The following is a 16,392-nucleotide window of genomic DNA, read 5'->3' as shown; positions in this document are numbered from 1 at the left end:
ATGAACACTGCACCCCTAGATAAATTCATTGAGGTTTAGTTTGTAAAATGGGGTTCCTTATGGGGGTTTCTGCTGTTCTGGAACCCCAGGGGCACTGACCATGTGACATGGCACCCTCAAACCACTGTAGCAAAATCTGAACTCCAATATGGCGCTTCTTCCCTTTCTGAGCTTTGCGCTGTTCCTCAAAAGTAGTTTTAGACCACTTATTGGGTCATTGTTGTACTCGGGAGAAATTGTGTAACAAATTGTACTGTTCGTTTTCTCTTATTACCCCTTTTGAAAATTTTCAAACTTGGAATCAAAGCAACATTTTAGTGGAAAAAATAGTAATATTTCATGTACTCAGCCCAATGTTATACAAGTTTATGAATCACCTGAGGGTTAAAAATACTTACTACTCCCCTAGTTGAATTCCTTGAGAGGTATAGTTTACAAATTGGGATCACCTTTGGGGGTTTCTGCTGTTCTGGGATGACAGGGGCTCTCCTGATGTGACATGTTATCCACAACCTATTCCAGGCAAAATAGTGCTCATTCCCTTTCCAGCCCTACCATGCACCCAAGCAGTTGTTTTCCAACAAATATGTGGTATTGGCGTACTCAGGAGAAATTGCACAACAAATTTTGGGGTCTTTTTTGTTTTGTTTTTTTGCTACCCTTGTGAAAATAAAAAAAAAATTGGGGCTAAAATAACATTTTTGTGGGGGGGGGGGAAATTTTTTGTTTTTTAACCACTTCATGACCGGAGGTATTTTCGGTTTTGCGTTTTCGTTTTTCGCTCCCCTTCTTCCTTGAGCCATATCTTTTTTTATTTTTCCGTCAGTATGGCCATGTGAGAGCTTGTTTTTTGTGGGACGAGTTGTACTTTTGAATAACACCATTGGTTTTAACATATTGAGTACTGAAAAACGGGGAAAAAAATTCTAAGTTCTGTGAAATTGCAAAAAAAGTTCAATCCTACAGTTGTTTTTTGTTTTGCTTTTTTACTAGGTTCACTAAATGCTAAAACTGACCTGCCATTATGATTCTCCAGGTCATTGTTAAAAAAAAAATTGCACCATCTTCCGATAACCATAGCGTCTCCATTTTTCGTGACCTCGGGTTGGGTGTGGGCTCATTTTTTGTGCGCCGAGCTGACGTTTTTAATGACACTACTTTTGTGCAGATACGTTGTTTTGATCGCCCGTTATTGCATCTTAATGCAATGTCGCTGCGACCAAAAAACGTAATTCTGGCGTTTTTACTTTTTTCTCGCTTTGCCGTTTAGCGATCAGGTTAATACGTTTTTATTGATAGATCGGGTGATTCTGAGCGCATTGATACCAAATATGTGTATGTATGTTTTTTTTATGGTTTTATTTTGAAAGGGGCGAAGAGGGGTGATTTGAACTTTTATTTATTTTTTATATATATTTTTAAAAACATATTTTTTAATTTTATTTTTTTACTTTTGGCATGCTACAATAGTCTCCATGGGAGACTAGAAACTGACATAACCTGATCGGCTCTGCTACATACTGTTCAAAACAGCTGACATGTGCTGGGAAAGATGTGGGCTCACCGCTGGAGCCCACATCAAAGGGAGGGAGTCCGACGTGGGCGTACTATTATCCCCAACATCGGAAAGGGGTTAGTTTTCAGGGCTCAACATTGTACAATTCTGGGAAGCCACTGAGAGTTCAAGGTGCTTAGATAAATTCACTGAGGGGTCTAGTTTCCAAAATGGGGTAATTTGTGGGATCTCCACTGTTTAAGCACATCAAGGGCTCTCTAAACACGACATGGCGTCCGCTATTGATTCCAGCCAATTTTGCACTACAAAACCCAAACGGTGCTACTTGCCCCCAGGGCCCTGCCTTGCATCAAAGCAGTAGTTTTCCACCACATATGGAGTATTGGCTTACTCCTGAGAAATCTCACACCATATTTTGTGGTGCATTTTCTACTGTTAGCCTTGTGAAAATGAAAAATGTGGAGCTAAAGTAACATTTTTGTGGGTAAAAGTTAACCAGGCTATTTTTTTATTTATTTTTTTTAATCTGACCAGTACCACTTTATGTAGTAATAACTATGGAACGTTTCTATATATCCCATTGATTTTGAGATTGTTTTTTCATGGCACGTTATACTTTATGATAATGGTAAAGTAAGGTTGATATGTTTTGCGTTTATTTACATAAATATAAAAAAAAATGGCAAAAATTATAAATAATTTGCAATTTTCAAATTTTGAGTGATTCTCCCTTTAATCCAGTCATACCACACAAAAACATTAATAAATAACATTTCCCTCATGTCTGCTTTAAATCAGCACCATTTGTAAAATGTTGTTTTATTTTGTTAGCATTTTAAAAGGTTTAAATATGTAGCAGTAAATTTAATTATTTAAGCGAATTTACAAAACTCATCTTTTTATAGGGACCTGTTCAGTTTTGAAGTGACTTTGGAGGTGCTATATATTGGAAACCGCCAAAAGCGATATCATTTTAAAAACCGCACCCCTCAACGTATTTAAAATTGCTTTTAAATATTTCATTAACTCTTCAGGTACTTTTCAGGAATTGATGCAAAGTGGCATAACAAGAATTAAAAAGTTTATTTTTTCCATCTAAATTTTGATATCTTCACAGGCCACTATAGCCAGCAGACGTTAATGCCGTTAATTGGCCATGGACCGCCATGGCAAGCATCAGGACCACACAATCATGATCTAGGAGTGCAAATGGGGTTAAAGAGGCAGCTTAAGCATTCTGTTAACCTTTTAGATGCTGTAGTCACTATTGACAGCAGCATGTAAGGGGTTAAATGGCCATGGTCGGTGCCAACCCTGATCGTGGCTGATGAAGCAAGTTGTCAAGTATAGTGTGGTGTGTAGCTGACAACTGCATAATTGTCACCCGTCGGGGAATGCTAGTCTCTTATATCGCAGGTCAGTAAAAATACCTATTGGTGGTCATTAAGGGGTTAAGTGTTTTTTTTCCCTTCCAAATTCCATAAATTCATGTGAAGCACCTGAAGGGTTAATAAACTTCTTGAATGTGTTTTTGAGCACCTTGAGGGGTGCAGTTTTTAGAATGGTGTCACTTTTTAACTATTTTCTATCATATAGGCCCCAAAGTGACTTCACTGTGAGGTGGTCCCTAAAAAAATGTTTTTGTTAAATTTATGGAAAAATGAGAAATCGCTGGTCAACTTTTAACCCTTCTAACTATGTAAAAAAAAAATATTTTTAAAAAATTATGCTGAAGTAAAGTAGACATGTGTGAAATGTTATTTATTAACTATTTTGTGTGACATGACTCTGACTTAAGGGCACAAAAATTAAAAGTTTGAAAGAAGAGAAATTTTCGCCAAATTTCTGATATTTTCAGAAATAAAGGTATGTTATATCAAACTAATTTTACCACTGTCATAGAATATAATATGTAACAAGAAACAATCTCCGAATCCCTGGCATACCTTGAAGCGTTCCAGTGTTACTACCTCATAAAGTGACACTGGTCAGACTTGAAAAATTTGGCCTAGTAATGATGGCGTAAACAGGCTCTGGTGCAAAGTTAAGGGACTTTGCCTTCCCAAGGATATGTACTCTAATGTGATGTGAATTTGCTTTATATGCTCAATTTTCCATCCTGTATTATACTACATGTGATGATACACATGATTTCACCTGATATGTATTTATTTATACTTGTTTGTCGTTCTTTTTGTTATTTTGGAATAGTGCATGTTTGAGAAATGTTTGACCGAACGTCACAATTATATGTACCGCACTGGATTCTCTGTACACAATAAATTCAAGATTTTATTTGATTTTGGAGCCATTTTTCCTCTACCATGTCCACAATCAAAGAAGAAACAACGGACCCCAGGTCTATCTAGTGCCTAAAAAGCCCCCCAAATCGAATAACTTCACCTATAACACTCATGATCACCCTATGGGTGACTGTTCAGTTAGCCATTAAAAGGTATCAACCACTGAGGACTCTCAATTCTAAATATTCTTCTGTTCTACTAAACGAAGTCTGCACCTATGTAGAGAGTTGCTGTAAAAATTATTCAACCCGCATTGCAAATTAGGTTTATTCATGTAATTTTTTGTGAATTTGGAGAAACCACTAGCTAGATTAGGTGTTTTTTTTGTCCATTGATTCTGTATCTTGTGAATTTGTATCGTATATATCAGGTTCCTATTAGATGTCAGGATGTCGTTGTCTATTTCTCCATGGAGGAGTGGGAGTATTTAGAAGGACACAAGGATCAGTACACCGGAGTAATGATGGAGAACAACACGTCCCTTATGTCTCCAGGTGAGTAGAGTCTTTTACTGATTACAAAGAGTTCAGAATTTCAGCATGAAATGTCCATCGCAAATCTGAGATAAAGGTAACATTGCCTTAAAGGGAATTTGTCACCCCTTTTTCGACTATGAGCTGCCGGCACTGACATCAGGGGCTTATCTACAGCATTCTGTAATGCTGTAGATAAGCCCCCGATGTAACCTGAAAGATAAGAAAAATGAGATATATTATACTCACCAAGGGGCTGTCCGGGTCCGATGGGTGTAGCGGTCCGGTCTAGCGCCTCTCATCTTCTAACTGTGACGTCCTCTTCTTTGCTTCCCATCGTGGCTCCTGCACAGGCGCACTCTTCTCTACCCTGTTGAGGGCAGAGCAGAGTACTGCAGTGCGCAGGTGCCGTACCAGGTCAAAGAGGTCCGGCACCTGCACACTGCAGTACTTTACTCTGCCCTCAACAGGGCAGGTAAAGTACGCCTGCGCTGGAGCCGCGACGGGTAGCAAAGAAGAGGACGTCACCGCTCCAAGATGGGAGGCGCCAGACCGTGATACCTCTCGGACCAAGACCCGACCGCCCCCCGGGTGAGTATAATATAACTCGTTTTTCTTATCTTTCAGGTTACATTGGAGGCTTATCTACAGCATTACAGAATGCTGTAGATAAGCCCCTGATGGCGGTGCCGGCAGCTGATAGTACAAAAATGGGGTGACAGATTCCCTTTAACAAAGGTTCTTATTCTTGATTAGTGAACTTTTAAGGAGGAAAAATATTTTTAGATTTCCTGAAGTGCTGCTTACCGTACAAAGCTAATTTTATGTCTAGTATAAACAACACGAAAAGGAAGAGAGGGCATATGAAAAGCCCAAATAAGTGGGTATAATATGCCCATAATATCAAATATTTTATAGAAAAAATATATACATAACAGCATATAAAAGGTCCCAAGTACAGGCAAAATAAATAATTAAAGCAAGGTGCTACAAACATTTGCATGTGCACACACTGAAGTGGAGCCACTGAAAAAGACGGGCAAAACACATGGTGGGGCATCAGGGAGACGTGCATATCAGCAATAATATATGTAATCGCTTTTGTGATTTTTACATGGTTTATTGTATGGGTAACAAGGCAATTCACATGGGATTGGTGACTTGGTACACTTAATAACCTTCATTCTGCCCTGTAACGTATGTTATTACAACCTTTATAACCTGCTGGATTGATTTCATTGTGTACCCATGCAATTTCTTTGGCACCTTGCTTTGACTATGATTTATGTTGCTTGGAATCTTTTATATGTTAAGTATATTTTTTCAATAAAACATTTTATTTTATGGGCATAATATAATATAATATAATCTCTTACTTTCTTATTTGGACTTTTCTTATGCCCCTTCTTCCTTTTTATGTTGTTTATACTATTTTGTTTATACTACTATTGTTGTTGTTGTTGTTGTTGTCATTATTAGAATTATTAGAATTTTGTATACTATTTTTGGAGTTTTAAACTACTGCTAATATTAGAGCTTTGTATATTATTATTAGAGTTATTATTAGAGTTTTGCCCTAGTAGTCACTGTTTCAGTGTATATGAGTTGAGGACTTAGCTCTTTGTTTCATTTAACATCTCCTAAGAGACTTCCATTGACATGACCTGAATGTATTTCCTCTTGCAGTACAGAATTTCTCAGCATTGATGTCTCCTCATAGTTACCTTTACCAGACCATATTAGCCAATTCTCCAGATAATACCAAGTGTATATTGAATCTCTGCTTGGAAATGATCTACCTGCTGACTGGTGAGGTGAGGAACTCTGGAGGTTATATAGTGTCTTATCCATCACATCGTGATTTGACTGGAGAAGAAAGGGATTCTGAGAATATATTTTCCTCTCACACAGGATTATGCAGTAGTGCAGAGGACATCTGGCGAGTGTGTGACCTCGATCAGTCGACCCCATGTACCTGATGGATCGGCTAAAACCCATAGTGCTCTCACAGAGCCTAGTCTTCATTTACTGGCACATGACAGAATCAGTAAGCAAAGAATCTTAGACCTCACCAACATGATCATTCATCTGCTGACTGGAGAGGTGAGCGGTGCCGGGAATACTGGAACTTTACATAGTGACTCCAAGAAGAAGTGTGGATAGTAATGCATTATTGTGTGTGTCAGCTGCCTTATAGGTGTCAGGATGTCACCGTCTATTTCTCCATGGAGGAGTGGGAGTACATAGAAGATCACAAGGATCAGTACCAGGACATTGTGATGGAGAATCCTCAGCTCTTCACGTCCCTGGGTAAGAGAAGATCACTTGTAAAGCATACAGCAGTTTTTTGGGCTAACCAGATATTTTATAACTATTTTAACTTCATAATTAGCTTTTCAACGTAAGTGCTTCAGACAGCTGTTCCATGCCTCTTTTGTCCAAGGACATACAGTATATAACATGAAACGCATGCAATAGTAGCCACAGAGCTATAAGTCATGAGCACTCTGCTGGACCAGTTGTCAGATTTATTAAAGATTTATGGTTTGGCCAGTGAAAAACAGCCAGTTTCCTGCCAAAAATGCTAATTATTAAAGGGGGGATTCATCCACCTTTATTGAGGTTCTGATATTAACTATTAATGTCAAACTCGACTATTAATAAATAATATCCACTTAGTAATGCCTTAACGTTATCTGTTCCTTATACTACAGTATATACTAGTTGAGACAAAACAGTGTATCGATAAAGGATATTTATTACACACACAAGTCTACAGTCTAGTTTTTTTTGTGATATTTTTTGCGTCCAGCACTGCCGGAAGGGACGTTACCCATGAGGAACCCCTCTCCAACAGTGCTTTAGAATTCGTGTTTTGATTGTATGGTTCCACAATACCTGCTGATTGAGTGTGGTAAGGGACATGAAGCCTCTTCTTTATGTCTAGAAGTTCAGAAAGCGCTTTCATGACCTTACCTGGGAAGTAGTAATAATAATCTTTTATTTATATAGCACCAACATATTCCTCAGGGCTTTACAGTTTGCACACATTATCATCGCTGACTCGGATGGGGCTCACAATCTAAATATGTGTTCCTCTGTCTGATTATGTTAATCTGGGGAAAATTAGATTGTGACAGAGCATGTTCCCAGAGAACCCAGACTGTAGTGGTAGCCAACTAATTGACCAATGTGAATGTCTTCTACTCATTTGGAGAAGACATCCACCACCACCAGTGCGTATCAGCAGTTACAACTTCCTGTTTTTAATGGTCCTATGTAATAAATCTTGATTGCGGACCAAGGACCTTCTGCTGATGCTGCAACACTGGCTTCAGGGTTGATGCCCTTGAGTTAATCTGAGCACATACCAGTCATTGTTGGGTGATTTACTCTACCATTTTGGTCATTCCAGACCAGTAGAGTTTGTCCCTCATGAGGTACAGTAGGCGTCCAAACAATTGATGGTTTAGTCTGGTCAGCTCTGCCTGCAGATGCTAAGGGACTATTGATAGAGGAAGATGTCTACTGGTATCATAACACCGGATCCCCTAACGTTGGACACTATTTAGGGATGCTGTGGAGCTGTGATGGAGTTGTGACGTGTGTCATTAGAAGAGAGTCTTTTGCCAGTTCCTCAACAAATGACACAGGGCCATCATTCAGCTTGAGCTGTCTCACTGCTATCTGGAATGTAGAAATCTGTTCAGTACCTGGTTCCCGAATGACCCCAGATACTGCTGCAAACTTGGCCAATTTGTTAGCCTTGTTGTGCCCTAAGATCCAAGGCTGTTCTCTCTGGTGTGCTGGGACTTTAATAATTGAAGCCTCTGCCGGATGTGCAAAGCCCTATTGCTACAATTATTTTGGGACTGTTGCGTGGGCCAGAGGTGTATTTTGGTTGACCACGAATTCTCTTCTCTTCCATGTGTGCAGGTGCAGGGTGAGAGATTGAACTACATATGAACTGTCGCCATACATAGTATGATTCCCTGGCGGTTGAAGGAGGAGAGCCTCCTTGACAGCCTCCAGTTCAGCGTGTTGTGCTGACATGTGACCCGCTAACCTGACAACTCTGGGTGCCTGTGGTCTCATCCAGAACCGCAAATTGTGTCACATAGGTGCCATGCAGACAAAATTGAAAGCCATCAACAAAGATGACCCTGTCTTCCAGATGTTCTTAGTGTGTTCGATTGAAAAGAACCCATTGGCGACATCGATGGATGAGAATATACGACTTTTGCCATTTATCCTTGCCATTATGTCGGGAGTCTGTTGAACAGCAAAGGCAGACCCTTTGCTGTATTTGTTAAGGACACGTAGGTCTATAGTGAGACACCATGCATTGGTGTCCTTCTTCTTTACTGGCCATACAGGCTTGTTACACTTTGAATTTCCCTCTATGACCACTCCCCTTGTCTCCAGTTCCAGGACAGTGTGGAGTATCGACTAGGTCACTTCTGTTGGGAAGCGTTATTGGCATTGAGGTGGTGGGTCTGGTCCTTGTATACCCACCTGAACACCAATCAATCTTCAACATTTTTATCTGGCTGCGCAGATCAGGATGTTCTTACACAATGGGTTGGAAGTCTATGTTATGAGAGACCTCTGGCCATTTGTGTTTGAGTGCTGTGACTGGGTATGCGACAGAGCAGGAAGAGACACTAGGCCGATAAACAATCCAACGAGATTTATTGGAACAGGGAACTGGGGCAACACAAATGAAGATAATTCTGCAACATTCGTAATGAGTCCACAATGAATCCACAATGAGTTCCCACAAAGAGAGCAGATCCGGGGGTGCCACTCAGTAATCCGATGCCAACGAAATACAGAAATAGTCCTTGGATGAGTTTAATGGATCCAGCAGATGAGGGATACAACACAGTCCGACGTGACAGCTTTTAACAATACGCCCGGTCACAGTGATTTCGCCTCAGCATAAGATCCCAGCCCTTCACAGGTCACCACCAACAACAGTCTTTAGATTCAGTCCTCAAATCTAGCAGGGTGGTGATACATCACAATTCTATGTGGCAAATGATCTCCAATCTACATACATGGCGCAGGACCTGGCCGCATCTGCAGATCCTTGCCCTTCAAAGCACACGGTATCAACTAACTGAACATGTGGCTTATTGTCCTACCGCTCTTAGTATCTCTGCCCAACAAGGGGGCTGATCCCAACACCCACCCCCTTAAACATAGCTCCATGGATTAAGCATATTCCAGAAACCCTGTCTGCAGTCTCTCTACAGGTTTGTGTATTGGAGATGCCCCTTGCAGAGTGGAACAAAGACAAGCATGCCCCCACCAGATACAGGACAAGGACCATACTGTAATCAGGCTTACATTAGCATTCCATGTGTAGAGGCTGGGGGTGACATTCTGTTACAGCCGCATCTGCTGAGCTTTTCATTGCTGGAAAGTGTGGTCCTGGACACTGGGGTTGTATGATACACACCTTGGATTCCCTGGGTCCCTTCCATACAATGAAGTTTATTTTGGGTCATTACATCAATTCCACTAATGTTGTCAGAACTGGGGTAATACCACATTGGGATCCTGGGCGTCATGGATTTGGCAGTCTGGATGATAACTTTGTAGATTCTGTGAGTCTTCACCCCCCTCCCCCCCTTATTGGTGATCAAATCTGATCACTCCACACTGAGGGCTGTTGGGATATAAAAGATGTTTGTCATTAGTGATGGAGATTTCCGCACCAGTGTCAAGCATGATTTGCGTGTCTTGATCTTTGATTCTGGCCTTTGTGGGGTCTCCCAGAAACATCCAGTGTGATGTGACATACAGGCGCCAGATGTTTAGGTATATCTGCTTGTCAATCGATGAAGACAAGACTCCTAGTAAGTACCTGTGATGTACATACTGCCACTTGTGTGTTCTCAACATTAGTTCTTTTTGTGCAATCCATAAATTCCACACCAACTGTATCCTGAGATTGGGCATTTACAATGGCCACATGTTTCTGTGCCTGCCCTTGTTTATATTCCTGATTTCTGTCTACCTGTTTCCCACCCCTCCCCACTCTTCTGGCATAATTAGGTTTCATCTTCATACCATTATTATCGCCAGTTTTTTCAGGGTCGTTATGGTTCTATATCCATTGAGGAGAATTTCTCCTTATGTGTCCATATTGCAAACACTGAAAGCATCAAATGTGCCTTGTCCAGCAAAGCTGACCAGAGCATCTCTATGGATTTGTAAGTGTTGGGAAGTATGGGGTTTAAAGTGCTATTTCTAGACAGGTGTTACATTGTGGAGATGCTCATCCTCACTTGTTCGGTGGCCATCTTGTTTGGTGTCTTCTTTTCCTTCGTCCTTCTTGCACTGCTTGGAAAAAGGTCCTTTTCGCCCTTCCAGCTGCACTTCTTAGATGAACCTAAACATTGATGGTCTTCAAACAGCGTGACGTGATGATCTCCCAATATCCATATGCGTTGTAGGGAGCATGCAAAAGAATCACAAAAACGTTAAAAATCAGACAAAACAAAAGATTGGGTTCTCCTGTTGTGGATTTTGTATTGTGTATTGCTTAGGTTGAAGAAGTTACGTCACTGGTCTGAACTATCAGGGCACTGAACGCGTAGAATTCCACAACACTGCACTGTGTATTAATGCTATCTGTCCCTCTGGCCTGATCAGTTCACAGATAATGACCCACAGGTCTTCACGGAGCAAAACACAAAAAACAAAATCACAACAGTAGGGCCTAACTCAAAAAAATGTTACAGGATATTCGATAAATTAATTATTAATGTCAGGCTGGACTATCAATAACCAATATCTGGCTAATAACCCACCTGTTCCTTTGCTACATAATATATGAATGTTGACTAATCAAGACAAAGCAGTGCTTCAATAAAGGATATTTATTACAGACAAGTCTACAGTTATAATACTACTCAATTATCTCTCTAATACTGTGTACATAGTACAAGGAGTTAAAAGCAGTCCTGATTGTGAGGCTCTCGATGTGCTGGATGGGAGTGATGAAGAATGATGGAGAGGTGACAGATGTTGAGGCTATGGAAGGGGGACACAGAGGAGTGCAGTGGGGCTGGTGACAGTAGAGAGATCAGGTGAGAACATATGGTGTGACTGTGTGGTGAGGACACTGGTGGCTGCAGTAAGGCTGTTGTGGAGCAGAGGGGACAGGGCTGAACAGGAAAGGTAGTACAGTACGGGAGGTGAGCAGATACAGCCCAGAGCAGGGCTGACAGAGGGCTGCAGCTGTATGAGAACATGAAGATTAATCCTTGCAGATGTTGTCTTGTCCTCTCATGTGGCTGTCTCTCCCCAGACTTGCATTGGCCCTTGTCATCCATGCTGGTAGAAAAAAACGCATATCTCAATTTATTTTGCATGGATAGATGGTTCGTGAAAAAAACATGGACATGTACATATTTATTTTTTTGGTATGGCTTAAAATATTTTTAAATTTTAGACACACAAATGGTCCCTGAAATTACTTGAAACTGACTAAAGTAATTTTAAATTTATTGACAATAAACTAATGAAAATCAGACATTGGTTTTTTTTCAACAGAAAAATAATAAAACACACTAATGAAACTGTTCTGGACAGAAATGATGGTACCTTAACTTAATATTTAGCTATACAACCTTTTGAGGCAATTATTGCAAACAAATGATTTCTATAACTCCCTGAGACTTCTGCATCAATCCACATGTATTTTGGCCCACTCCTTGTGGGCAAACTGCTCCAGTTGTCGCAGGTGCGATGGGAGCCTTTTCCAGACTGGATATTTCCGCTCCTTCCATAGATGTTCAGATGTTCAATAGCATTTAGATCAGGGCTCATAGAAGTAACTTCGGGACAGTCCCATGCTTTGTTCGTAGCCATTTTTGGATGTTTTTAGCTGTATTTTGGGTCATTATCTTGTTGGAGGACCAATGAGCTGCAACTCAGACCAGGCTTTCTGAAAATGGACAGCTCATTTGGCTCCAGAATGCCTTGAAAGTCTTATTGATTCATTGTGCCCTGCACAGATTCTAGACACCCTGTGCTAGATGCAGCAAAGCAGCTCCAAAACACAGAGCCTCCTCCATGTTTCACAGTAGATACAGTGCTCTTTTCTTTGTATGTTTCATTTGTGTCTGTGAACATAGAGCTGATGTGTCTTGCCAAAAACCTTCAGTTTTGTCTCATCTGTCCAAAGGACTTTTTCCCGGAAGCTTTGTGGCTGATCAATATGCATTTTGGCAAATTTGTTTTTTAATTATTTACTTTCAACAGTGATTTCCTCCTCGTTCATCTTCTATGAAGTCTACTTTGGACATGAACATGACAGATGGTGTGATCTGACAATGATGTACCTTGACCTTGGAGTTTACCTTTAACTTATTTGAAAGTTGTTCTGGCCTCTGGTTACCATTCGTATTATGTGTCTCGTCAATTTTCCTCTTGTGGCCACATCCACTATAGACCTTAAGCCTCCTAAGTAATATGTGCAATTTTAGTAACAGGAAATTCAAGCTGTTGCAGATGGTCTTTTAGCCGTTGACTTTAATATGTTTGTCTATAATTTTCTTATCTCTGGAGACAACTTTCTTAGGCTACTTTCACACTTGCGTTTTTTTGCGCTGCGTGCGCAGTGCAAACGCGCATAAAAAACGCATCATGCGTTTCTAATGCGTTTTCTTGTGCATGGTTTTTACAAAAAAACGCATGCGTTTTTAAACGTAGACGTGCGCATGAGCATGCGCACGTCAGCGCTCCCATGGACTTTAATGTGTTTTTGGGTGAATTCCGTGTGCATTGCGTGCGCATGCGTTTTTTTGAGACAGGTCAGACGCACCAAAAATGCAACAGGTTGCATTTTGTGCGCCTGGGCGCACACTACAAAAAATCGCATGCGCATACAAACGCGTACAAACGCATGACAATGCGCACCCATGTTAAATATAGGGGGGAAAAATGCATGCCCCTGTATGCGCAAAAACGCAGCGCAAAAAAACGCAAGTGTGAAACCAGCCTTATTAGGTTTTTTTTGGTCCATGCTTTGGTCTATCTTCAGTGTGGTAAATACCATGATAGTAAACAGCACAGTGACTACCTTTCATCCTCTAAATAAATATACTGACAGATTACAATTTTGTAGACACGTGTCATGCTAATTATAGGACACCTTAGGTTCACATGGTTAAATTATTTTCAATCATTTCTAGAGGTACCATTTTTGTCCAAGACATTTTGATTAATTTTCTTTATTTTTTTTTTATTGGACCATAATACAAAAGCAATGTCTGATATTCATTAGTTGATATCCAGTACATTTTAACTCAAAATTACTTTTCTCAGCTTCAAGTTATTTTAGTGAACATTGTGGGTTCTTACCTTAACAGAGGGATACCAACAATTTTGTGCATGTGTATATAATATGTACATCACTGTGTTTTGAGATCAAAACTAAAAATCTGCTTTTATTTTCAGCAGATGACGGCACCAAACTCTCAGCGGTGTATCCTTTATTCCCAGAGTATAAAGCACAACTTAAAGATATCTTTCACCCTTCTTCCATGAAACACTTCTTTACTTCAAATGATTCGTCAGTCCTTTCCAGCAGAGGTGTATTATCTGATCCAGATAACGAAGACGCTCCATCATGTGATCAATCACCAACTGTTAAACAAACTACAGGCACTAGAAAAGATAAAATTTTTACTTGTTCTGAATGTGGACGACATTATAAAAACATATTTAACCTTTCCATGCACATGAGAATGCATAGAAATGAGAGGCCATTTTCATGTTCTGAATGTGCGAAATGTTTTACCAAGAAATCAATTCTAGTTGAACATCAAAGAGTTCACACAGGGGAGAAACCATTTGCATGTTCTGAATGTGGGAAATGTTTTACCAAGAAATCTGCTGTTGTCGAGCATCAACTCACTCATACAGGAGAGAAGGCATTTTTATGTTCAGAATGCGGAAGAGGTTTCTACAAAAAATCGCATCTTGATCGCCATCAGAAGACACACACAGGAGTGAGACCATTTGCATGTTCAGAATGTGGGAAATGTTTTACCAAGAAATCAATTCTTGTTGAACATTTGAGAACTCACACAGGAGAGAAGCCATTTTCATGTTTGGAATGCGGGAAAAGTTTTGTGGTCAAACGTCATTGTGAGAGACATCAAATTACTCACACAGGAGATAAACCTTTTTTATGTTCCGAATGCAGGAGAAGTTTTGCAAGAAAGTCACATCTTGAGAGACATCTGGCAACTCACACAGTGAAAAATCATATTCATGTTCAGATTGTAAAAAATGTTTTATAATAAAACATTGTTTTTTGGCGATATATATTATATATACAAAAATAATCTCATGAGTTAAAACCTTTTTATGTTCAGATTGTAGGAGATATCAAATAAAAATCAAATTTTGATACACATCTGTTAACTTATACAGAGAATGCCTTTCATGTTCGAAATATAGAAAATATTTTGTTCAGAAATCAGATATTGAATATATTCACAAGTTGTTGGAAGAGATTTGACTTTAATCCTCCTCTGCAAAGTCCATGTGAAACGTCCATGTCTAAACTGCATTTTATTCAATATTATCTAGTTATCACAATTGTGTGTAGTTTAGAACTGCAAATCATTAAGGTACTCACCCCATTGTTTTTGATGCTGAGTACTGTTAGGCTATGGTCACACACTGTTTTTGCAGCATATTCTGCTCTGTTTTTTTTTTTTGCAGAAAAGCTTCATTGTACAGTAAAAAGGGGGCATTAGGCATCAAAAATGAATGCACTCTCAGAATACAGCAAACCTACTTAATAAAGATAGAGGCAACACAGGTACAAAATACTGAAGAGAGACCCACTCACAACCTATCAATTCATGGAGGGGTGATTGCTTACACATAAAATGCTTGTATGGGGCGTAGGTCTGGTACTTTGCCTTTAATTTTAGTGTAGGGATTCACAAGTATGAGGACACTTGACACTGGTGGCGAGCTTGTGTATTTTGGCCAAAATATCGACCAATGCCTCATGTTTTCTAAACATGTTTTTGCATGTTATATTTGTTCAGAGTGCAGCCAAGCCTATCAATGTTGGCATCATAATAGTGCATTTGTTCTGTGACCTGGGCATGTAAATACTGTTGCTCTTTTTTGCTATGTTAATTTTTAAATTTTAATTGCTCTTTCTGGTACTTTGCTTTTAATTTTACTTCATTTGACAGTACAAGCAAAAGCTAAAAGATTTCAGAAAACTCATGTACACTCTTGTTTTCTTTTTTTTTTGTTTTGTTTTTTCCTGCCTGAATTGGAACCCAAAACTGATTTCCATGTTTTACATGTGGCCTTACATGTGGGTAACAATACGTTGTGATGAAGGGATTTTATCTCTTTTTATACACCTAAAATCTTGTTTGCTTTTGCGGCTGCTGCCTGACACTGAGTGCTGCTGCTCAGCTTACTTGTAACCAGAATACCCAAGTCCTTCTCCTGCTCTGTAGTCTCTAATATATTTAGATGTAATGTATACGCAGGAATAAGATTACACCGTCCCAGGTGCATTACTCTACATTTATCTACATTAAATCTCATTTGCCAAGTGTTTGCCCATTCAGTCATCTTATTCAGATCGTTTTGCAATATTGTAATGTCATGGTCAGATTTTAATATCCTGCATAGTTTGGTGTCATCAGGAAAGCCTGACACTTTACTTTCAATCCCATCCACAAGGTCATTAATGAAGAGGTTAAAAAGAATCCTAGCACAGATCCTGGCGGTCCCCACTGCTCCCAGTACAGATCCTTGCAGTCGCCAACACAGACTATAGCCCATTTAGAGAACTTACCATTTATGACAACTCTGTTTCCTGTCATTTAGCCAATTCCTTACCCATCTGCATATAGTTTCCCCCAGTGCTTGCGTATGTAGCTTCAGTATAAGGCTGTTAGGTGGTACAGTATCAAATGCCTTTGCAAAGTCCAGGTAAATCACATCAGCCACATGTCCTATATCTATTACCAACCTGCGTTTTGAATGTAGCATTTTTACTGCCGTAAGAGCAGGTTTTGGCTCCTGCAAAAATGCTGCT

At 39.8% G+C, this 16,392-nt stretch overlaps 1 protein-coding gene across 3 annotated transcripts in view; it reads left to right on the top strand.

Annotated features, from left to right (window-relative positions):
- The window catches only part of LOC141069562 (uncharacterized), a 125,450-nt gene extending 109,951 nt beyond the window's left edge, over positions 1 to 15,499 (top strand). For 2 of the 3 annotated variants that reach the window (XM_073559226.1, XM_073559228.1), the window contains 5 exons: positions 4,190 to 4,313; positions 5,979 to 6,106; positions 6,204 to 6,395; positions 6,479 to 6,602; positions 13,767 to 15,499. In XM_073559226.1, the coding sequence (XP_073415327.1) occupies positions 4,190 to 4,313; positions 5,979 to 6,106; positions 6,204 to 6,395; positions 6,479 to 6,602; positions 13,767 to 14,614 (1,416 nt within the window). In that variant the 3' untranslated portion in view covers positions 14,615 to 15,499. The remainder of the gene's footprint in view (positions 1 to 4,189; positions 4,314 to 5,978; positions 6,107 to 6,203; positions 6,396 to 6,478; positions 6,603 to 13,766) is intronic. The other variant, XM_073559227.1, reaches the window with a different exon arrangement.
- The last annotated feature ends 893 nt before the right edge of the window (positions 15,500 to 16,392 follow it).

This window comes from Dendrobates tinctorius, unplaced genomic scaffold (genome assembly GCF_039654945.1).
Source record: "Dendrobates tinctorius isolate UK_male_01 unplaced genomic scaffold, ASM3965494v1 ptg000266l, whole genome shotgun sequence".
NCBI classification, from domain to species: domain Eukaryota; kingdom Metazoa; phylum Chordata; class Amphibia; order Anura; family Dendrobatidae; genus Dendrobates; species Dendrobates tinctorius.
The sequence above is the reverse complement of the archived record's forward strand: the minus strand, read 5'-3'. Positions and strand labels throughout refer to the sequence as shown.